This window comes from Nymphalis io, chromosome 3, assembly GCF_905147045.1.
Source record: "Nymphalis io chromosome 3, ilAglIoxx1.1, whole genome shotgun sequence".
In the NCBI taxonomy this organism is placed as follows: Eukaryota; Metazoa; Arthropoda; class Insecta; order Lepidoptera; family Nymphalidae; genus Nymphalis; species Nymphalis io.
The window spans coordinates 8,121,910-8,147,321 of NC_065890.1; the positions used below are offsets into that span (position 1 = coordinate 8,121,910).

The 25,412-nt window shown below is 33.4% G+C and overlaps 1 protein-coding gene across 3 annotated transcripts; it reads left to right on the forward strand.

The window, feature by feature from the left end:
* On the forward strand, positions 1-25,345 carry LOC126781431 (homeotic protein spalt-major-like). 3 transcript variants are annotated; one of them, XM_050506411.1, is made up of 9 exons: positions 1-226; positions 10,217-11,983; positions 12,881-13,060; positions 13,289-13,422; positions 21,497-21,592; positions 22,371-22,605; positions 22,824-23,002; positions 23,213-23,380; positions 23,470-25,345. In XM_050506411.1, exons 1-9 carry the CDS (start codon positions 184-186, stop codon positions 23,842-23,844), a joined length of 3,177 nt encoding a protein of 1,058 aa, XP_050362368.1. In that variant the 5' UTR covers positions 1-183; the 3' UTR covers positions 23,845-25,345. The 3 variants fall into 3 exon arrangements, with proteins under 3 accessions (XP_050362368.1, XP_050362369.1, XP_050362370.1); XM_050506412.1 differs by lacking the exon at positions 21,497-21,592; XM_050506413.1 differs by lacking the exon at positions 12,881-13,060.
* The last annotated feature ends 67 nt before the right edge of the window (positions 25,346-25,412 follow it).

Consider the following 25,412-nt stretch of genomic DNA (forward strand, 5'->3'; position numbering starts at 1 on the left):
AGAAGTGCGGCCGGCCGCACTCTGCGTACGCTCCGCTCTCCGAGTCCGCAAGTCGAACGAGCCGAATAGAGCTCCGCGCGAGTGAACCCCGACCGCTGAACAGTCGACGCCGAGGGCGAGCGCTCGGCCGCCGCGACGCCGCCCTTGCCATGCGCCGGCCCTGAGCCGCCAGCGCGACTCATCATGCCGCGCGTGAAGCCCGCCTGCGTCCGACGCGTCTCCATCGGTACTTACTATTCCTCTACGACAAACTTCCACAGCACATCACACTCGGCGACGTTGACATTGTAGAGTGTGGAATTAGATGGAGTCGGGCCCGCCGACGTGATACTAGAAATGTTTTAGTTTAACCGACGCGGAAATGATTCGGATAACCCAAATAAAATTCGGCATTAATAAAAAAGTGAGCACTAAAATTCGCTCTCGACGCGGTGAGTAAACAGTGCAGTGATACACAACACAACCCTGAGCTTTATGTGGAAATGTGGCGGTAGGTAGGTGTAGTGTGCTTACGCGTAGGGACGGCTCATCTGTGATCTAGATTTGCACAAACGACTCTATATTTGAAAAAAAATGTGATTATTTCCAATTATATCTTCTGAAAGCATCATAATATCGACAAAACAAGGATATATCAATTGGAAACAAAACAGTACCTATAATCGTATTTAATTTATTACAAGTTCCATATTCTACTTTGTAGTTTAGTGACATTAAATTAACTTGATAATAATTGTGCTTACCATGTGATATGCTTGCATTACAATAAACTTACGAAAAATAATATTTCGACTTAAGCTAAAAGTTACTAAAAATGGTATACATACCATTTTTAGTATTGAATTTGATATTTGTGCGATATTTGTTGTCTTAGTACTTATATCGAAAAATCATTTTAATTTTTAACTTATTGTTCGTAAACAAAAAACCTATTTGGGTAATTGTAGACGGATTCTTTATTCGATATTTCCATGTTTAATTGTTAATAATCACAAAAGTGCACTTAACATTGGAATTCCTATCAATTAATTATGCATGGACTTGATATATTCTTGTAACCTTCATATATTGAGGATGATAAAGATACTTCGAGGTCTTTCCCTTCGAAAAACACATAGTACAATATATTTATATTCTCATGAAATAACTTATAACATAACTAAAATGTAGCTTTTATTTTGTTTTGTTCTCACTTTCAAAATAAAATTGTAAATTTTAAACATCGCATTACAAAAGTTTTGTATTTACTTAACATTGATTAAAATATCGAAGAAAAAATCGACTATGCATGTAAACAAACAGTCTATTTTAAGCGTTTCGATTATATATATAAAGCTCAGTTTAACATAAGCGACGGTTAAGTAACATATTATTTTAAAAGCTTTTAAGTGGCTCTATATTAGTAGAATGACAGGCCGTCAAACTTTATTCATCTAACGGCTTCACTGTTTTATGACCGTTCTATAAATTATTAAGTAATGTTTTATCTACTAACGATTAAAACGAGCTGCCTAATCATATTCTCTATGAAATATACTTAAGCAATCAGACTTTGTTTGTTCAAATGTAATGTTGGAACTCGTTCGGGGGCCGGTTCTATTTCGTATTAAAATGAAATATGGAAGCCTTTGATTATTTGCGTTCATTTGCCTTGAATGATGAATAATAATTTGCATTCATATATATGCTTTAATAATATATATATCAATATTTAAAAGAGAGTAGATTAATTACTTTCCATTTAAAAATTTAAGCCACATATATTTAGTTTAATTAGATAAGTTAATTTATTTAGCTACTTATTTGATTCGTTATACAATAGATATTTACATTATTTATTACGGGTTAAAGAAATAAATTGGTAGTCGAGTTCAAAGTAAAAAAACTGTCATATAAAATGTAATAGATACGTTTTACTATTGAGTCTATAAAATGCTTTCAGCGAATTTTTTTGAATGTCCGAATGGGCATATTGAAAAATTTTGGTACCGATTTAAAATTAAATATCGCATGGTATTGAATATTTATGGGCGGCGTGCTCGTCCGGGATTAACGCAATGGCAGTTTTTGTGTATTTCTGCGTAAACGCGCGTCGACGCGGGCGGAGCGAGCTGAAGCCTTTGATACGGCCGCACTCCGCTCGCCAAACAAAGCTCAAAGCCAAATTGCGACAAATAGACACCTCTAATCCTCCATCTTACAAACTAAGCATTAACCGCACCGGTATCTCGCAACAAATGAGACATTTAAGCCCTTACCGCAAGATAATCCCGGATTATTATGAATGTTTTGTTGTCAACGTTCACTTTCTGTTTGCATTCGATGTAAACATTCGAATCGCTACATCGAAAAGGGCATTTAACAATCGTAAAATTTGAAATTTTACTTTTAAATGCGACATAGAAATGTTTTTAGGTAGGTATATTTAATAACATAAAGATAACGTAACGCTATGTCTCTAAACTCGATGGTGAAAGTTGGGAAATCAACGTAGTTAACTTATTTATGTCGACATATTTAAACTTAATAATGTTAGGCTTGCATTTAATTATATTTCCAAATACTTTTGAATGAACATTCAAATAACGTAAAATCAACTCAAACTACTATAGTTTGTTGCAATACTTAAGTCCGTGGTATTCTTCAATTATCGACCTTAATAAATAAAGTTTTACTATACATTACAAAAGTAATTATAAATTTTAATTTAGTATTTTTTTACTTTAATTTATTTTGCCGATATTATTAAAATAATAAAAGGTAACTGGATTGTTTCACTAATAATACGGTATTTGCTTCTAACATACCTATTTGTACAAACTATTGACATTATATAGATACAACTAATTTGCACGACATTATTTTTTAATATCTTTTACTCATCTTAACCTACTGATCTCGATATAAATAATCAAAATACAACTCTTATAAACGAAAATACGTTTTATCAATGCTTTATATACTCTCCAGTTCATATAGCAAAATGTTCGCTGTTTAGATATTACCGAAAACTAAGAAAAAAATGATATTGCAACCCTCTAAAAACTATCGAACATTTAAAATGGTAGTTATATGATACTACAACGAATAATAAAAGAAAATTCAAGAATCTATACAAATAATTTGAAGAATAAAAATGACGCTGTTGGTATTAAAAAAATCGGTTTTAAAATAAATAGAAAAGGTAATACTGATAAGTATTTTTACCTATCCACAGTTTATGAATTGTAACAATGGATGATTAGTGATGCCCCAATACCAAAGGTTAAATAGATTTCAGTCACATTGAATATAATATACTTACTTGATAATAGGTAACATGAATTTTTAATAAACAAGCCATTATAAATACGAGACACTCAAATATTATACATGTTATTATACTTCATAATAAATATTGAAAGATGTTTCATTACAATGAAATGACAAATGTTTCTATATTTTATCTTTTAAATTTATTTACATTATTACAAGTGTAAAAGGATTAAAATATTTCCTTAATTCTTATTTAGAAGTTATAACGATAATTATGACTTAGGTAAAAACTACTTTGATTCGTTATTTCAAATATAATATAGGTATATTTTCAATCAGTTTCAATGATTAATATTAATAATTTGAAAAATCAATTTAATTTATAAATATTAAATACGTAGAATATTTTGTTTGCAAATGTTTAATTGAAAACGGCCGCCATACAAACATTCCACAAGAAGAAAAAACTTATTATTGTTAAACGTGAATGAATTTCTTGTAACTACGTCAATTTCATTCGTAAACAAGTATTATATATTCATTTAATAATAAAATAACAGGGTCTGAAAATAAAATAATTCTAAAAGGTATTGTAAATTAAAATATTATCTGTGAGCAATTATCATGAAGAAACACATAGGGTGGATTTTGATGAAACTTAGCAACGCGATAGTTATTATTCATGATTCTTAAGTAAAAAGGTTATCTCGGGATATTTTGGGTATGTAATAATCGATACTTAGGTCATTAAGACAATCGCCAATAAATGATTTATTTCAATATAGGTACGTATAGATGATTATACACTATACATTGCATCTTGATACTTATAATTTTAATTTAATCAAGTTGACTTATATATTCGTTCTTATATTGACCGTTGACTTATATATTTTTGTATATTCATTTTTTCTTTTGAATAATGGTTGCGATGGCTAGTTATATAAAATTTTGTAGTTCAATATTTATTTTTCAATAATTGTACATATTTCTTGGAACCTTAACGATATCAAGTAAGACTGAAGGAACTAAAAGACTTCTTCTTCGTCGTGACACTCTTGTCAGAGCGGTCGTGGTCGCCATGAAGACTTACATTACAAGAATTATCAAATAATATTCTGATGAAATTTATTGTCGATATTTATACATTTTTAATAACTCTATAATATTCGACAAATGAACAAAAAATATCTTACAGCAGTATTGTTGTGTTCCGGTTCAGTGTAATTACAGGCATAAGGGACATAACATCTTAGTTCCCAAGGTTAGTGGCGCATTGGTGATGTAAGCGATGGTTAACATTTCTTACAATGCCAATGTCTATGGGCGTTGGTGACCACTTACCAGCAGGTGGCCCATATGCTCGTCCGCCTTTCTATTCTATACAAAAAAAAAACTTTATGAATTAACAAATAACGAACAATTCGTTATTCAGCAATTCATTAAATATAATAATTTATTTAAATATACCTAAGAAAATACTGAAATAAATTGTTGTATTAGATTTACCACAATGAAATTCAATTTATACTATATATATATCTTATTTATCAATATATATCTTCAAAAGCTTGTTATAGCAAAATATGCAATAATATTTTTATTAAAAGCTTATTTTGCGGTCATTTACACGTGTTAAATCGTTCCGCCTGTGTTTATATAACCGAACCACTCTGTGGCTTTCAGTATTAAGTTATCAAAGGATCTTTAACGTTGAATTTTATTGAACTAACGAAACGATAAAGAAAATAATTTTTTTTCATATTATTATTCGATTTTATGTGAATAATATACTTAAATTTGTTTCGTTATGTATATTATAGTATAGTAACATTCCCTAATGTCTACCTACTTGACAAAAGCCTTCTCTGTTAAGAAATAGTAAGTACTGGTGGTAGGGCTTTGTGCAAGCTCGTCTGGGTAGGTACCACCCACTCATCAGATATTCTACCGCAAAACAGCAATACTTGATATTGTTGTGTTCCGGTTTGAAGGGTGAGTGAGCCAGTGTAATTACAGGCACAAGGGACATAAAATCTTAGTTCCCAAGGTTGGTGGCGCATTGGATATGTAAGCGATGGTTGACATTTCTTACAATGCCAATGTCTAAGAGCGTTGGTGACCACTTACCATCAGGTGGCCCATATGCTCGTCCGCCTTCCTATTCTATAAAAAAAAAAAAAAAGATTTTAAGATTGAAGTACACTTTCTTGTTAAAAATGTTCTCATTTATACTAGCAGTGGTCAATTGGTTGAAATTCGACCGTAATAAATTGCTAACAAAATGAAACTTGACATCATAGTAATATAAGTTACATTGTGTTCAATTCCAATGGACTATATTTCATTTCTGATAAAGTACAAAATTCGACAACAGTTTGGAGACTATCTGCTGCAAAGCCGATATGTCTCCGGTCATTTTTTCAATGCAACAATTTAAGAGTTAGTTAAACAATACGAATGTTAGGAAAAAAAAGGGTTATCTGAAACAAACCTTGTCTAATGAGTCTCAATAAAAAAAATAGTAAATGTCAAAAAAACACTTTATTGGTTTTTAAGTTTCACGTGTGTATTTTCATTGGCGGTATGAACGTAAACTATGAATGATTTATTTTATTTAACATATTTTATAACAAATATATACAAATAATATAAATACACAAATTTAGCTTTCTGCAAACTTTCTACGTATAAACATAACCGTACCGTAACAGCCTGTGAATGTCCCACTGCTGGGCTAAAGGCCTCCTCTCCTCTTTTTGAGGAGAAGGTTTGGAGCTTATTCCACCACGCTGCTCCAATGCGGGTTGGTAGAATTCACATGTGGCAGAACTTCAGTGAAATTAGACACATGCAGGTTTCCTCACGATGTTTTCCTTCACCGTAAAGCACGAGATGAATTATAATCACAAATTAAGCACATGAAAATTCAGTGGTGCTTGCCCGGGTTTGAACCCACGATCATCGGTTAAGATTCACGCGTTCTTACCACAGGGCCATCTCGGCTCGTATAAACATAAACTGTGCCAAAACTCCCAATCCTCCGTGCGCGCAACTTTTTTAAAAAGGGTTACGAAGCTTTTTTCACGAATATAGTACCTTTAGAATAAGAAAAACTGTCTAAGCAGAACTCAAGCCGACACAATTTGGTGGTTTGGTTGGATATATATAGTACCTGCAAGCTGTATCATTAGAATCGATATTAATACACAATCGCCATTACTTTTTTTTTAATGATCTACGCTAGTTGAGCGTAAAATATTCTGCCAATGTCATCTATAAAATAGATGAAACATGAAATTTTTAAGCGATCGGTCTTACGAGTACAATTTACAGTACAAAAAGAGAACTACATTACAAAAAGTTATTTAGCTAGTGATCAGTTAACTAATGCTTCGTGTTTCATATGTCAAATCAATATTGACAGAAGAGCGAAATCAGTGTTTAACTAAACCTTCGCTTAGCAACTTTACAGTAAGGCCGATATTCAATAGATTAATATTTTTTATATATTACTGAAAACAAATGAATTGATAAAATTTGAACCAATAATAACTCATCAAATGAAATGTCTAATTAAAATACTTAGTACGAGAAATAATTTGAAATAGTTAACCTTATGTATTCAATGATAAAAAATTGTGCCTGATAAATTTACTTTTGATTTACATAAGACGACTACTTTTTTGCATAAACCCAGCATCTTAAAAGGTGTTTCTAGATTAGTTAAGTTATCCAAGTCCAGTCGTCTAAATGGTCATTGGTGTCGTAACCAATATTGATTTCATACAGTGTTATAATCATTAAATAAATTTATTTATATACCTACATACAAACTAATGTAAGTTATTCAATATTGGTCTTTGAAGAACCAAAAATGGACATGCATAGAGAACCCATCTAATTAGTAGCCTATTTTTAAATTGTAAGGACAATAATAAGAAAGGTTTATTTTATTTAGGTATATTTTTATGTTCCCACATAATATCAGTAGATATCAGTAGTTCACTAGTAATATCTGTAGATTTGGTAGATTTTCGATTAACGTCGAAGATATATCAATTAGTGCTCATGTGTACTATACATATTTAAAATATTTAAAAAAACACAATTCAGAATCCCTGCACTTGTTATATAAAATGAAGCTTAAACTCTACAATTTGAGTTGTAACTTATCTCTCTCTATGTCCCAATTATTAGTACGTAAGCTTATATTAGTTAGTATACGATACTTAGGTGCTTATAAATAAGCCCTATATATAAGCCCTATCACCAATGAATACTGGTGGTAGGGCTTTGTGCAAGCTCGTCTGGGTAGGTGCCACCCACTCATCAGATATTCTACCGCAAAACAGCAGTACTTGGTATTGTTGTGTTTTGGTTTGAAGGATGAGTGAGCCAGTATAATTATAAGCACAAGGGACATACTATCTTAGTTCCCAAGGTTGGTTTCGCATTTGCAATGTAAGCGATGGTTAACATTTCTCACAATGCCAACATCTATGGGTGTTGGTGACCACTTACCATCAGGTAGCCCATTTGCTCGTCCGCCATACTCGTATATACCTAAGTTGAAAATAAAATCACAAACTACGCCATCGACGTGAGCTTTTTGGAGATGATTTTTGATAATTAATTGGACGATTTACGAATACAAATCATTGCGTCTGTGGGTAGGTATATAAATAATAATAATAATAATATCCTGGGACTTTATTCACACACGGCCATCTGATCCCAAATTAAGCAGAGCTTGTGCCATGGAAACCAGACAACTGATATACTACATATACTACTTTTCTTTTGTAAATACATACTTATATAGATAATTACACCCAGACTCAGGACAAACAGACATGTTCATGCACACAAATGTCTGTCCTGGGTGGGAATCGAACCCACAACCTTCGGCGTGAAAAGCAGGTATCTACCAACCACGCCAAACGGCTCGTCAATTTCTGTTACTCAACTAGGTAACAAAATAGTTTGCATGTTTTTTCTTCATTTGACTAATTATGCGAACATACTATCGGTGTAGGTGCAATTTATAATGAGGCTAAATGCTTGACATCACATGGCAATAAGCACCTATGAAAATATCTTCCCATCGACACACTATCGTAAACAATCTCTCATTTCCTTTTTATGTATATTTTTTACTCAAATTTAAATATATCTTATATAAACTTAAAAAATAAATATAAAAAAAGAATCAAAGCATGAATTAAGTGGATACCCATGCAATAAATAAAATATTTTTCTAATTTTGCATAATAATAAACTGATATAATAATATACATTTCAAAAAGTTCTTATAATATTACATAGACGATAAATTATTTGCAGATAAATGAATCTAAATCATACTTATATAAAAGTCTATATTTATTTGTTATCTAAAATATATTCTATTTCAGTTGAAATTTTTAACAATTAACGCTGATATTAAGCGCTGATTATATAAACCATAATTCTGTTTTGAATAAAATAAGTTGAAATCTAAAGAATTAACGTGAAGGTGGCCGGAAAACATGAAATGTTTTATTAAAAAAATAACTTGTTTTATATATTCATTTTTTTATCGTTATTAAATATTTTCTAATTGTTTCCTAAATATCAAACTAAAAATTTCCCATTACACAATTTTATATTTATAAACCAAATAGTATTTATTCATTTTCAATTATTTATTAATATTCATAAACTGATATATTAAAAACCTAACATTTATTTGTTACGAAAACCTTAAAATGATGAATAGATATATATCTATTGTTAAACTTTCGTGTAATTAATACTTATTGAATGGAATTTTCTATTGGGAATTAATATATATAATTAACATAAATTTGAGTTATAATTATATAATTAAACAGTTTGATTTTTCCATGTGTATTAAAGTATGACGCAGATATTATTATTTAGGTAAAGAATTTTTATACTTTGTCATAAGAATCTATTACTATGTACTTTACTTAAAACAGCTCGTTCAACGTTTAACTAATTGTATTCTAATCCTCTATGATTTTAAATTGAATATCTTCCTGTTTCCAAATTACAATTTAAAATAAATGTATAGTATTTATAATGCGAAAAATGACAAACTGATTATTATTGTTTTCATTTAATTAAACAAAAAACACAAACACCGTTGTAGAGTAGAAGTTAATTTTCATAATAAATATGACGTCGTTCAACTCTTAACGCGTAGCGACATCTAGCGATGAGTAGATATAACTTTATAAGCGTAGAGAATCGTTTCGTTTTATCTATTTTTGTGGTGTTATTTAAGCACACATGAATACATGACTTTAGTTGCAAATATGTATCATATTCTTAATAAAATAAAATGAATTAAAAAACTTGTCTACATAATTTGCACTAGGCGAAAAAGTTTATAAAAATAAAGGTAAAACAACTACAATACTTTAATAATTATAGTGTTACCTACATATCTAATTTAACGATATTTTTAACACATTTTTTATCTGAAAGTCCTCTTTATTAACAAGAAGATACCATCAAGTTATAACGTATTTAGGTAAATAGATAGCATTAGGTATTTTGTATTTCACACTGAACGGATTTCAAATGGAACGCCGTGAACCAAATTAGTTTATTTAGTTTTGTGCGTGTTTTTTTTTAATTTATGCCGTTTTTAAAAACATAATTTTAATAATGTTTATTTTACCAATAAATGTATGCAGTGAACGACTCGTTAAAGGATATTTGAAAAATGTAATGCTTCAAAAAGTACAATTTTTCGTGTCAACATCTGTTGTCACTCATATACCTAATACTTATTATTTTGTACTTCTCTAATCAGTTTTCTGCACAACATACATAACTTATATTTTTGTAAAATATAAATTGTTAACTTGACATTAAAAACTTTAAATTTGCAGAATGCACGTTGTTTCGTTTAATATATTTACACTAACAGAGGAATATTTTGTTCTAGGTGAAAGTTCGGGATCCTGTTCGGAAGAAGATATAAGCCATGCTCTACACGATGAAGCACGAGGACGACCAGAGGCGCATATGTGTCCACGATGTCAAGAACAATTTGAAAATCTACATGATTTTTTGTATCATAAAAGAGTTTGTGATGAAAAAGCAATGCAAATGGGTGAAGAGAGGATGCACTCCGACCCTGAGGATATGGTTGTATCAGGAGATGAAGAAATGGATGGACCTAACAAGCGATTAGAACAAGTAAGAAGGCATCGACAAGATGCAGAAAATAATAATAGCCTCGACGATGGAGAGGCAGAAGTACCTGAAGCTGACGTGCCTCCGGTGGGTCTTCCCTTTCCCGTGGCAGGTCATGTAACCTTAGAAGCTTTACAAAATACAAAAGTTGCCGTGGCGCAATTTGCTGCAACTGCAATGGCTAATAATGCTAACAATGAAGCCGCTTTACATGAACTCGCAGTGTTACAAAGCACACTGTTTACTCTACAACACCAGCAAGTATTTCAACTGCAGTTGATACGCCAACTTCAAAATCAATTATCATTAACTCGAAGAAAAGACGATCAACCTGCAAGTCCGCCACTGTGTGAACCGGAACCAAATGCGCCTTCAACACCGGCTCGATCTCCGTCACCGCCGCGTCCGCCACGGGAGCCCTCTCCTGTCGAACCTGCTCCTCCAACTAGCCAAAACTTGCCCTCAACTCATACACATCTTACACCTAAATCAGAGCCTATATCTATTCCGAAAATTCCGACCTCATCACCACCTATGATGTCGCATCCACCTTATAGTTCTATATCGTCCTCGTTAGCATCTTCGATCATCACTAATAACGATCCTCCACCATCCCTTAATGAACCAAATACACTAGAAATGCTTCAAAAGCGAGCACAAGAAGTCCTCGACAATGCGTCACAAGGTCTTCTAGCTAACAATCTTGCCGATGAATTAGCCTTCCGAAAATCAGGAAAAATGTCACCTTACGATGGCAAAAGTGGGGGCCGCAACGAACCTTTCTTCAAACATCGCTGTCGATACTGTGGAAAAGTTTTCGGCAGTGACTCTGCGCTTCAAATTCATATTCGTTCTCACACAGGAGAGAGACCTTTTAAGTGCAATGTTTGTGGTTCTCGATTTACGACTAAAGGAAATCTTAAAGTACATTTCCAAAGGCATACTGCGAAATTTCCGCACGTCAAGATGAACCCTAACCCTGTACCGGAACATTTGGACAAATATCATCCACCACTCTTAGCACAATTATCACCGGGACCGATTCCAGGAATGCCTCCTCATCCGCTACAGTTCCCTCCGGGTGCGCCAGCTCCTTTTCCGCCAAACTTGCCATTATACAGGCCGCCACACCATGATTTACTGCCACCTCGCCCACTTGGTGATAAACCACTTCCACATCATCCACTATTTGGCATGCGAGAAGAACAAGACGTTCCGGCTGATCTTAGTAAACCTTCAATTCCGAGCCCGCCTCGACCTTCGTCAGAAATGTTTAAATCTGAACCACAAGACGAAGAAAGTCAACGAGATTCTAGTTTTGAAGAGACTGATCATATATCGCCTAAGCGAGAACCTGAAGAAAATGATGGAGGGCATGATGCTGAACAAGACCGATACCCCTCAACATCTCCGTATGACGACTGCAGCATGGACTCAAAATACAGCAACGAAGATCAAATTGGCAGAGAAAGTCCGCACGTCAAGCCTGATCCAGATCAACCGGAGAATTTATCAAGTAAGAATTCATCGATATCTGGACCAATTTCAATAGCAACGGGACTACGTACTTTCCCTTCATATCCACTATTTCCGAATTCCCCACCAAGCAGTGTCTCATCTGGATGTCTTACACCTTTCCAAAGTAATCCCAACAGCATAATAGACAGTGACATAACTCGTGATCCTATATTTTATAATACACTTTTACCGCGTCCTGGAAGTAATGACAACTCTTGGGAGAGTTTAATTGAAATTACTAAAACTTCAGAAACGTCAAAATTACAGCAATTAGTAGATAATATTGACAACAAAGTTACTGACCCCAACGAGTGTATTGTATGTCATCGCGTTTTATCTTGTAAAAGTGCTTTACAGATGCACTACCGTACTCATACCGGGGAAAGACCTTTCAGATGTAAATTGTGCGGTCGTGCCTTTACTACGAAAGGCAATCTGAAAACACATATGGGTGTCCATCGTATAAAACCTCCCTCGCAATTATTACACCAATGTCCTGTATGCCATAAGAAATTTGCAGAAATATCGATGTTACATCAACATATTCGCCTTCACACTGGCGAACGATGCACTATACCTTATGATCAAAACCAACTTAGTGAAATGAGCAATAGTCAGACTTTTAGCAATGTTTCAGAAATTACTGATTTTAATTCTTACCACACCATCCCTCCACCAATATTCCCCACCCCCTCCACTCCCGGCGACCGAAGGGCGGACTCCCGCGGAACCGACGATGAGAGCGGCCGGGACGAGTGCGAGCCCGCTTCTCGGGAGTTCGATGACGACCCAGATATAAAAGATCGTCGAACTTCGCCGCTCTCCGTCTGCGCCTCGGCGTCCGAATGCGAAGTAAAAACCATCACCACAACGGCTTCCCTCCCATCGGCGACAGGTTCGGAGAGCGGGCGGAGTGCGCGAGCCTCGCCACCGTCGCCATCACCGTCGGTGCTGTCGACGCCGCCACGGCTGCCACAACATTCGCCGCTGCCTTCACCACCTACGCCCCTTGCTGCGCTCGGTGCTCTCGGTGGATCACCCTTCAGCCCACTAGGACTTGCTTTCCCTCCCGCAGGTATGCGATAGCGGGATCTTATATATACGTCCGCCCCGGTCGTCCGCTTTTCCCCTCCTTCATATTTTCCTAATACTTTTTAACCTAATAATACCCCCTTATACCGGGCGCTAGATATAAACAATAAATCAGTTATTCCCTGGAATTTACCTAAACATTGAAAATACTAAATGTATTTATGTTCGGACTTTAATAGTAGCAATGAACAGTCGATTTATTTATATGCAGTGCGTGGCAACACAACGTGTACCATCTGCTACAAGACGTTCGCCTGCAACTCCGCGTTGGAGATCCACTATCGCAGCCACACCAAAGAACGCCCTTTCAAGTGTACCGTCTGTGATAGAGGCTTCTCGACAAAGGTTTGAATATTTTCATAAACAATTTATTCATAAATATATGACTATATTTTTATAAAGAGTATGTATTCGGTCGGTATAATGATAATCGTGTAGCAGTCATGCTCCTTAGTATGAGCTCGGATCGAATGTTTCTGGCTCATTGCCAGTTTATATTTTATTGTTACACAAATAGCGACACATCTACGCTTTTACAGCATTTTTTACTAATTTTAAACAATTATTCGATACCTTATAATAAGTATTTTACTTCGAAAAATAGAAAACGAAATGAATAAACCTATATATTTAATAGTTAAATAATATATTAAAACTCTCAAGTCAACTTTCGACTCGTTTGGTTTATCGTGACCCTCGCAAGTTTACGAGACATCGAAAAGCAAGTTGCTTGTAGAGTGAAGAACTTTATGTTCTGGTTTCATTTCATCTAAGTTTCTGTACATTAATTTTGCAGACTGTAATTACAAGTCCCTAGTTGTTGAAGTTGACGCTTCTAGTTCGCATTAGTTTTAGCAGTTGTCTTTCCTTGCACCCTCTCAAATTTAGATATAAACGATTAGCTAAAAAAATCAGTCGTAATACACTAATAAATTTAATGCAAATATGTATATGTAAAAATGTAAACATTTCATTAATAATTATTAAATTTATTTTAAAATACGTACATGTAATTAACTAATTGTTTATCTTTTTCATTCTGCTTATTACTTTCCAAGGGTTTATTTTCTTCAATATTCCACTATTTATTTTACAACGTTTAGCACGCTTTTATAAACTCGCTTTGGCAATATCTGTGAAGTTGGAATTTTATCATTTTTAACTAGTTTCCTGACGAGTTAGACATTTGTAATAAGTCATTGAGCAAAATAATATTTCAATTCGGATTTTATATTTTCATTTCATAAATATAAGTCCTTAGGTAATTTTATTAGCAAACTGCTAAGATATTTCTACATACATAAATATTATTAATACTTGATTCTTAGAAAGCAGATATAAGCAAAGATAAACTTTTTTTGTATGAATGTTTATGTATCTAAGCTGTCTCTGTTCCCCCTGTCTACATATTCCTCGCATTAACCTTAAATGGTGGATAAGTCCTTTAAACGACTTTCTTAAATGTCTATTTAAGTCTTAAGTAACAAACTACTCGATGCTCACATCGCACGGCTTTCGCTGATTTACTGCCAATGCAGGCACATTTGACGCTAGGAGAAATACAACTTACGAGTATTTGCTACAAAGCATTGTTTTTAAAATTGTATATTATATTGTTTAGGCAATATATGTTTATTCATAACAAGATAAAATCAAATAACATTTCTTCACACTGACTTATTCGAAAGTATAACGTAATAAGTAGATATCATTATTTAAAATAAAATATTTTCAAATTCGACTTCTTTATATTTATACTAGTTGCTCCATGCGGTTTCACCTTGTGGTCCGTAGTGTAACGTAATATCTCTCTCTTAATAAAAAGGCAATCTAACCCAAAAATTTCGTCCTTATATATTAGTATAGAGATATACGAGTATATCACTAACTTATATCCGCGTTCGTTTTTTCGGGATAAAAGTATATAACACTTTACGGTCCATAAGCTTTCTATACAAGAAATTACGTCAAACGGTTGACCCGTTGCTTTGAGAAAGAAGAAAAGCCAATTTGACAATTGTAATATAAAGACTTACGGATAGTAAAAAAGAATATAAACTAATTACTTTAACGTAGTCCAATAAGATTCAAGTATCCGACAATATGTATATCCGAAATGACACAGGGGATAGAAAATGTAGACATTAATCGAAGGTTACGGGTTAATTTCCGTGCAATCATCACGGAGTACATATTCTAAGCAATTGAAGACATTGTGAGAAAATGCATGCGTTGGATGAAACTCTACCCCATGTTATAAACTCGTGGAGAAGAAGCCTGTTGAAAAGCCTTTTTCTTAAAGACAGAGTTCTTTTACTGGGCAGAAGCTAAAGGTTTTTCTGCTTTAGAATCTTCAAGAGCTGTTCCTTCGCTCAATCAAGAATGTATACGTAACTACTTAATAACAAACTTAATTCACAATTGTAATCAAGTCAACTCCACTATGTTTATGGATCTTTATATATATCGTCCAGTTTGATATGTCACGTGACAGCTGATCCAAAGCATTTCTGAACGTTTTGAAACCATACAACGCAACGGGCGGTATTATAAAAGAAATCCGAACAATGTGAGCCCTGTCTACTTATAATCAAATATTTGAAGAATAAAGCAACTCGAGATCCACTTAAATAATTAATTCAATATTTTATACAATACATGAAGGTTGTTAAAAGGATATCTCTTATTTTTATGGCAATTCAGGTTTTATAATCAGTTCGACCAATATTTCAAGCAAGTAAAGCTGTGTTAGCGTCGCGGTCCATCGTCGCCACAAAAATGATAAGTCATAAAAACAACGTCACGGAAAACGATCGGAATATTAATTCATGTCGTAAAATATTTATTGCTTATAAATCCTTGAGCCTTTACCTACGCTTCTCGTCATAAAAAGATTATTTATGCTTGATAAAATAACATTTTTCGTAAGTTTCTGAAAGTGACCATGCGGGTCTCTTATCAATAAAATATAGGTTATTTATGGCGGCGCCGCGTTTATATTTAAATGTTCTATTACTCATTGAATCGATACAATTAAGTTTATAATATTAATAAATATTTAGTCATTATATTTTTAATATGAACATCCGTCGACGATATTTCAATTAAAACAGATTTGATGTTTATTTTGCATTTTAGTATACTTACCTACACACATTTTAAGTAGCATCTTATTGGTAACAAAACATGAAATATTGTTGTCGACTTGTAGTATCGATTAAAATTTTTTAGTGTCCGCTTCCTATATAGCTAATTAGATCAAGCCTACCTAAGTTTTTGAGTTGACATGAAAATCCGAAACTGACGAAACGTTTCTAATTAGGACTGCTGTACTCTCTTGAAGTACCTACTCATGGTCAATTTTACTATTCGTAACTAAAACGAATCATTTTTGAAAAAAGTAACGGGTCATAAGTAAATTAAAAGTATAGATTAGCCTTAACATGAACACGTGTGTATAACTGCTATTATGAATTTGGAATACCACTAATGTTTAAGGGACAACACGACAAACATTTATTATTTACTTATTATTTTCCGAAGAAATTTTGAAATTAATTGATTAAATAATATCTCAATACACGTAAACATTATTAGTATTTTTGGCAAGTTGGCCAATTTCAGAGACTCAAATGCCCAAAAGATATTATAGTGCACAATCGGTGAGCAAACTGATGCACTCTCGCTTCCATCACTCTTATAGTTCATTGGAGAAATCAGACTTAGGACCAACCCTAGCAAATGAGAACAACTAGCCTATCAATAACAAGAATTCAGTTCGAGTTAGACACAAACATTATAATCTTCTGATATGCACCGCTAAGGTCTGGAATACCCTCCCGACGACCTATGGGTACCTTCAAGCCTAGAGTGAATAGGCATCTTCTAGGCAAGCGTGCTCCATCTTAGACTGTATCTCACTTTCCATCAGGTGTGATAACAGTCAAGCGCTAGTATAAAAAAAAATATATTTAATGACTTTATGCATATTATAATGAAACGTACAAATTAGTACTACATATATATAATTTTATACAAACTTAAAACACTTTCATTAATTAACAATATAACCTCGACTAATACTTTGTTATTTGATGCTACTACTATTTATTTTAATTTTTCATTATTATTTTTCAAATTATTTAATCACAAGAATAAAAATCATGAATACTTTAATGTAGATTTCGGCCACGGCGGCCAATCCCAAGAGATAATTAACCAACTGCGCAGGGCATATTATAGTGCACAAATGTGTACGCAAACACAGGTGCATTTTCTATTCGCTCACTCTCATAATCTGAAGAGACAGCAATCCGACACGACCGGAAAGATATCAGGCGCAAAACCAACGCCTTTACGTACTTTCCGAGGCACGGATTATGCACACTCCTACTTCCAAACTCCTTAAAAACATAATAACTTTTTACTGGCCCGACTTGGGGTCTGAACTAACGACTATCTGGCCTATAGTACGCCTGGTCTATCTTATATCTAGACCAACCAGGCAACTATAATATATTTGTTTATTAAAGGCTTAAGACTATTGCCTGACCTCGCGATAATCTAAAGCCCTATGTGAATATGAAAAGGAAATAGTTATCACCTTGGTTACTTCCGACGGTGGTAACAAATAAATTTTATATACTGGAAACAACTGTAAATTCCACCACTGAAAAATAAATAGGTAAAAAGGCATCAACGTCATACAGGGAGGTAATATCAATATCAAAACGTAGTTTTAAAATACTAAAGCTATAGGATATTTAGGTATTTTACTTTTTCTATATGACAGTTTTTAAATGGAATGCAGTTATATTTGTAGTTAATCTGAAATAAACCTCGAATTTATTAATTTATTATTATATTCAATTCAACTTATTATTGAATTAAGGTTTTAAAATATAATTTTGTAGCAAATGAGACATTTATTGGAAAATCAAGGAATTGTTACTTTGAATAATTTTAATATAATATTAAAAATCGAAATATACCTTCTTAAAAACTAGTAAAATACTTAAAAACACGTAAAAATGTCTAAGGTCTAAATTACGATTTGTGAGTTTGTATTCCCGCTGGGTGACAGAACGGGCGAGGAAGAGAGAGCTTAGCAATGAATAGTTAGGTACTATAAATTATTCATAGACGTATTCAAAATGACATCTAAGATTTTTAATAAACAAATTCACAATAATATGCATGGCTAAAATCCACTACTAATCATATGTACACTATAAAATTTACTTTTAATACTATACACATTGCACGTGATATATACCATATAACTAGTTATATACTTTATTTTTAAATATTTCATACATTGTCAACAGTTTTTTACCCAATTCCAGACCACAATACGTTTTAATTTAGGTCTATCATTTTCAATTAAATTACAATAGAGCTTTGAAACTTACTCTTCCGTCTATTAGCAACCATTTCGTGGAATTATATTAATTGATATTTCGAAGACTGTTTTAAAAAAAACCTGTGATAAAAAATATAAGCTCGTAGGTAGGAGGAAAATTTAATACCTATTTATTATTTTATAGAAGACGTATGTACATAATCGTAATCGATCTAAATAAAATTAATGTTTGTATTGTAGAATATATTATATTAGTTATAGTACAATACATGTTTTATTATTACATTACATTATATACATTATATATACATGTACATTATAATACATGATACCGACATGTATTATATAAACAGATTTTTTAAATTAATATAAATAAACACTTTATAAATTATTCCCGAAACAAAACAATTATGATGTTGCTTCCCCTTTAGTTAATGATTGTTATTCTAAAGTATGTAATGATAAAGTTAATAAAACTGACTTACATGTCTTTAATTGAAATCCATCTTGTCGATATAATAACAAAATACTGCATACCTATTATAGTTGCAAACAAACTTTATAGCAGTATTAATTAGGTAACTTTAATAGAACTTAAGTTTCATTCCTCATTAAATACCTTAACTAGTTTTAGACGCTTCCCTCAGATATTTCAAATTCTCTTCGAACATTATAATTTGAACTTTTAGTTCCAGTATTTAAAAATAAGTAATAGAAAAATGACTAAGGACTCGCGGCACGATGTACCTATTAGCGCTGGCTGATAACGACTGGATACGGCTGGATTAATAATGTCGTCCCACACGCAACGTCAAAAACCCTTTATTCTAGCAGCGCTAAGCCGACCTATTACAAAAATCTACCTTTACTTATATTCCAAGTTAAAATATAAATTATTATATAAATATTAAAAATACACCTAGCGATGTGAAAATAGGTTATAACTTAAATACAGCCAGCAAAAAGAAGAAATGTTTACCAAATAAACGCCACTGATTAAAATATTTAACATCATAAATAAACATTTAAAAAGTGCTTTGGAGCAAATCAGTTATAATATGTATAAGAGAACAAGTTGCATGACGCGAATAGAACCTTACAAGCACATTTAAAATTACAATAAGTGTTACCAGCATTGGCATCTACACCGAAAGTTCACGCGCTGAACTATATCGATTATTCCAATCTTCTGAGCCGGCCTATTGAATCAAATTGCGAATAACATTTACACCTTTATTCTCTTTGTGATTTAGCTTAAACAGCATTGTTAAATTTTATGTTTATCAATCCGAAATTCAATTAAATTTTCACCAATCTTAAGCTTGTCCAAATAAACTATACATTAGACTATATTATTTACATTAGACTTATCCATACTTTCTTCAATTAGGTTCTTACAACCATTTAAGTTATAATTTTACAACCCATTTCATTATATCAAATAAGCGTGTCACGTTCTCCTTTGTACTATTTACAAAACATATATTAATAATTACCAAGAACATTCATCACAGTATACACCAATAAACAGTCTTTATGTAAACTATATTATTTAACGCAATCCTTACGAGTTCATATGCAAAATTCTTAGCTATATTTATGAGCTATTTTATAAAATAATATGTATAACAATAATTTATCAATGTTATAATAATATAATAAAAAAAGCTTCGGAAATTACTAAACAAATTAATTCTACAAATACTTCCACGTTAATATACAAACAAGCAACAAGGTGTTGTTTTAGGGTGCCCTAATATCATTATCATTATATTAAAAGACCAGAGTCGTGATTTCATTGTGCACATAAATATTTTTGTGTATTGCCTCGCAACTGTTATATAGTAAACTAGCCTATGGAGTAATGTCAATAACTTTTATGAAAATATTTTGTATAGGCACAAGTCTATGTAGGTAACACATTAACAGCTTTACTTATAAACGGCTATCTAGGAAGACACTGATTTCCTCTTTTATTATTAATTTATTTAATAAACTATATTATATATTATCTCTTTTACATTATTGATTTGACACTTGAAATAAGACACAGTGTTGTTTCTAATCATTCGCTAAAGAGCGTTTATAAAGTAAGACCGCTAGTGATTAACTTAAAACTATACTTTGTTAATATTCAAATTAAATTTTTAATTTTTGAAGCATACAATTAAAATATATTGAGGCAGATAATTAAAATAAATTATAAACGTCATTTAACTCAGCTATAAAAAATAGATTACTAAAAATTTAAAGTTATTTTAAAATACTCCAAATATGATAACTACCTAGTAAGTATTTGCAGTCGATAAATACAGGTAGTAAAATATACCTAGTAATTAGAATTTAAAATGGGCATTTGATATCAAAATAAAAACTGGTACGTAGTACGTTCTAAGTTTCATCCACGGAAAATCAAAATAACCACCACCCACCCACTAATGGGCTAAGACCTCCTTTTTGACCTATATAGTTAAATAATGAAGTTATTTAAAAAATATATTTTTTATAAAGTACTTAAAACGTAGACATTAATATAACAATAAAACTATAATAACAATATATTTAATAGATTTTGATTACGCTTCCCTATTTTTTGCTCAAAATGTCTATTACGTGACGAATTGGTTAATGTTCTTGTGTAATAATATCTAATTAGATGCAAACAAAAATAAAAAATAAATGTAAGTACTTTATATAGGTATCTATTTTTTGTTCGCATCAAATTATTGAAAATATATTATATTAGCGCATTTGTTAAGGATAAGAAATATATAAAATAGTCGCAAGCAAACATTAAAAAAAATTAGCTACCTCTTAACATAGTATTAATAGATAACAAATGCTATTTGTTATCTGTGTATAAAAATTATACCGACCAAAGTCACATCATAACTATCACTCCTAAAATACCTATATTAAGCTATACCAATATAAAATAGTGTTTTCCCCATTTTTTTACATTTGATTTATTGTTTTATTTGAGTGTTTATATTTAGAGTTATTTTTTTTGAATTGTGTAAGCGTGTGCGTAAATGTTGCGTGTATTTGTGGTTCCAGAGCAGTGGCGGCGGTTGCCGGTGCGGTAGGCGCACGCGCGCACCCCGCCCGCCGCACGCCACTGCTTTGGACCTCTGGAACGCCTTCGTCTACCCGGTATGCGAGAGTGACGCCTGAGCGTGGACTCTGTATTTTATAAATCCCATGACCTTTTGTTTCGAACAAACTTTTTTTTTATCTACTAATTAATAATTCCTTGACGAGTCATCGTAACTTTAGACAAATACATTTTTGATTTAATTATGCAAGTAGATTATTGATTTATTTTAATCGAAACAAAATGGTGCTGCCTTAATATTTTATTGCTTAATTAGTTTATACATATACTTACACCATTAGTTACAACGTACTAGTCATATTTCATAGTGTACGGAACTATCTTGGTACAGATACGTAAAATAGGATCACATAAGGTTTAGAGACATTTATTACAAAATATTGTTTTTTTTTACATAAGCCTGGGGTCATTTTTTACAAGTAAATAATTTAGACGAACTGCCTATAAAAGACTTACAAAAGTGATTAATTATTAGCAATTTGTGTTATTGAAGTTAACGCTACGCCCCTAATCACATTGCCCAGATGGTCGTATTGCAATTAACTATCTACATACACTTGAATATGACTAGATGTGGTAGTCGTTTTACTTATAAGTACGATAAAAATGCCTTATAAATTACAAGCTCGTATTATAATTCAAACTAGTTTGCAAATATAATTATATCATTATAAACGATATTATTTTTTGATCTTGAACGTGCTACCGATACATTCTATTTTAAAAGATGTATTTTGCTTTGTTTGTTTTTTTTTTATTATAATTTAAGTTTCTTTATACTTGATATTTTAATAGAATTTATGTCATCGTTATCAGGGTAATATGAAGCAGCACATGCTAACGCACAAGATTCGAGACATGCCTCCCGGTTTCGATAAAGGCGTGAGTGGTTCGACCGGACCGCCCAGCGAAGAAGGTCGCGATCCCAGTCCGGACCGGCGTTCATCACCTGAGAAAATGGACCTAAAGCGATCGCCGCCTGCGCACCCCCCACCCCCATTGGCACACCCACCACCTATTGACATGCCTCCTTTACCCAAGAGACCTACGGGTAAGCATTGCTTTAAACATTCATTATTATTTGTTTAAAATACTTTTTTTAATTAAGCTCGTGCGCTCGACAGAGTTCAGCCCAATAGTGGGACATTTACGATCTGTTACTTTACATATGCATTAAATGAAATGAAGACTGAGTCTAAATATTGTACCTATAACTACATTATTATATTTTAATAGACGCCAAACGATTTACAATTTCATTGTTAATAGTACCCGTTGCTCCGAGCCATCCGCCGCCGTCGCAGTCCTCCAAGCACCTCTGCGGAGTATGCCGTAAAAATTTCTCCTCTTCCTCAGCGCTGCAAATTCACATGCGCACACACACCGGCGACAAGCCTTTCCGATGTGCAGTTTGCCAGAAAGCGTTTACGACCAAAGGCAATCTGAAGGTAAATATAAATATATAATGTGATAATTGTTAGTTTTATTTTTATTTCAGCCCATAAAATAAAAAGCAAGTTCGAACTTATAAAATAAATTTAAAATGGGTTTTATATTACAGAAGTATCTATTAATTAATACACTTTGTATTAATCTATAGATATTAGATATTATCATATATCACTTCAGTATATAACAGCACCTCGCTTTTGGTATAGGTGCATATGGGCACGCACATGTGGAGCGGCGGTGCGTCCCGACGCGGACGTCGCATGTCCCTGGAGCTGCCACCGCGACCGCTGCATGAGCCGCACGATCTGCTGCGACGCCCCGACCTCTTCTACCCTTACCTACCTGCGCCCTTCCTCAATGGCATGCAACAAAAAGTAAACTACATTCCACTTTAGAAGACGTCATCACTTTCGACTAATTTCTGTTTAGAGTTTAAAGTTATAAGATGAATTTTTATTTACAGCTGAACGAGATATCAGTCATTCAGCAGAATGCAGGACAGAACGGTGTAGCCGCTAAATTCCCGGGCTTGCTCGGTTTCGGGGCGTTCGGAGCGGGACGGCCGGGAGCCGCGTCTCCGCTCGAAAGGCCACCCTCGCTCGAGGGCGGCGACGAAAGACAAGCAGCAATGCGCGAACTCGCCGAAAGAGGACGTGAATTGGCCGAACGCAGTCGACAAATGCGCGAGGATAGCGAACGGGAGCACTACAGAGCTACAGGTGCGCTTCCGGCTCACGCGCCGAATGCAGCGCAGGCGTCGCCGCCGACGCCGCACGCGCACCCGCACCCGCTGGCTTCGCTGCCGCCGCCCGCGCGCACGGAAGGCCTCACCGTGTAAAGCCATCGGTACCTAAATTAGAGCATCCGAACACATTCCATAAGACGGCGAGTAAGACTTTCCGGCGCACCCGTGCGGCGTCGTCGACGAGTCGCGGTCGACGTTACGAATTTTATACCAATATACTTATTTTGTCCAGAAAACGCGGTACGTCAAAACAATGAACAATATAATTACGAAACAAGCGCCATGCAATCGATGACGTAATGTTTTGTGTTGAGTGTAGCGCTGTGTACCGATTCATTATTACGCATAGTATTATGTAGATAATATATATGCAGTACGGGCCTGGGGCAATCGGGGGCTCATCGAGTCCCGAGTTTATGTCATTACTCTGTGATAGTGCACGATACTAGGCTGCATCCGAAGGACCTGAGACTGTTTTCGAATGAGTCAGTAAGGAGCATTACTTTCTGGGATGCAACCTAATGTGCTATGACATCTAAAATTATTATAAATTATCCCAAAAATTAATTAAATTCATAAATCTATATATGTTTAATTGTATATAAAACTGTATAATAGTACTGTAATGAACGAATAGTTAATATTATTAATAGATATTAAATTAATTATACTATATTTATACTATACTTGTAACTGAAGTGCGACGTGCATTGCATGATTTTTTTCTAAGTCACATTCCAATGTGAGGAGATTCTTTAGAAAATTACATAGTTTTAACAATTTTACGTAGTTAACACTCGCATGCTGCCAACACAACGAGCAGAAGTCAACCACGAGTCTCCTTATGCAAAGAATTTTTCCAAATTGAAAGAAATAGAATGTAACAGTAACATGAGTCAAGCCACTGCAGCTCTATGTACTCCACATACTATATTTAATAATTGTAATAGAGTTTAATGACATATTCATATCATGTAAATTAAAAAAGTATTTGCATTTGAGGTCTACATAGATGTAAGTGTTTAGAGTCATAGCTATTATATTGCTTTAGAATACTTCGACATATCTTTGTAAAGAGTGAGCGACTGCCGTTTGAAATATATAAAGTCGAAATACTTTAGATTTGTCAGTTCTACGGATCAGACTGAGCCATAACACTGTTCTCGGTGTAACGTTTCTTTCCAAATATGCATTTTTCGACGCTTTCGATTAGTGAATTGATAGATCGAGATGTTACTAGACACGATTATGTTCGCTATAAATGGACGATGTATGTTTTATATTTCAACATTATGATATATGTAAATGTCCTCCTAAATTATTTATATTATTACAAATCATGCATACACTCTTAGTATTAAAGTGACGCTTGCGAGGCGATAGGCCTTGAAACGGTTTAGTTGTATAGAGTAAATTCTCATAGCACTACGAATTATAATTTTCAAGTTGCAAATAGTTCTAGAGTAGAATTAGCCATGAATATGATGTGTCATGTCCATGTCAGTATAAACAATCATTGTAAATTATTAAATGTTTATGTAAATGTCCAAAAAGTATTCAAATTATTTAAAAAAAAAAACAATTATACTAATAATTCTTTTCTTTTTTGTTATCCTTCACCTTCATTCCTTATCCTTGTTTATTTTATCTTTTTTTAATAA

What these genes read in the sequence shown, in the direction of transcription:
- LOC126781431 (XM_050506411.1), top strand. Translation starts at nt 184, where the DNA reads ATGCCGCGCGTGAAGCCCGCCTGCGTCCGACGCGTCTCCATCG. An exon ending in ATAGAGGCTTCTCGACAAAG is followed by an intron (nt 13,423 to 21,496) that starts GTTTGAATATTT and finishes TTGTGGTTCCAG; the next exon opens with AGCAGTGGCGGCGGTTGCCG. An exon ending in CGACCAAAGGCAATCTGAAG is followed by an intron (nt 23,003 to 23,212) that starts GTAAATATAAAT and finishes CTTTTGGTATAG; the next exon opens with GTGCATATGGGCACGCACAT.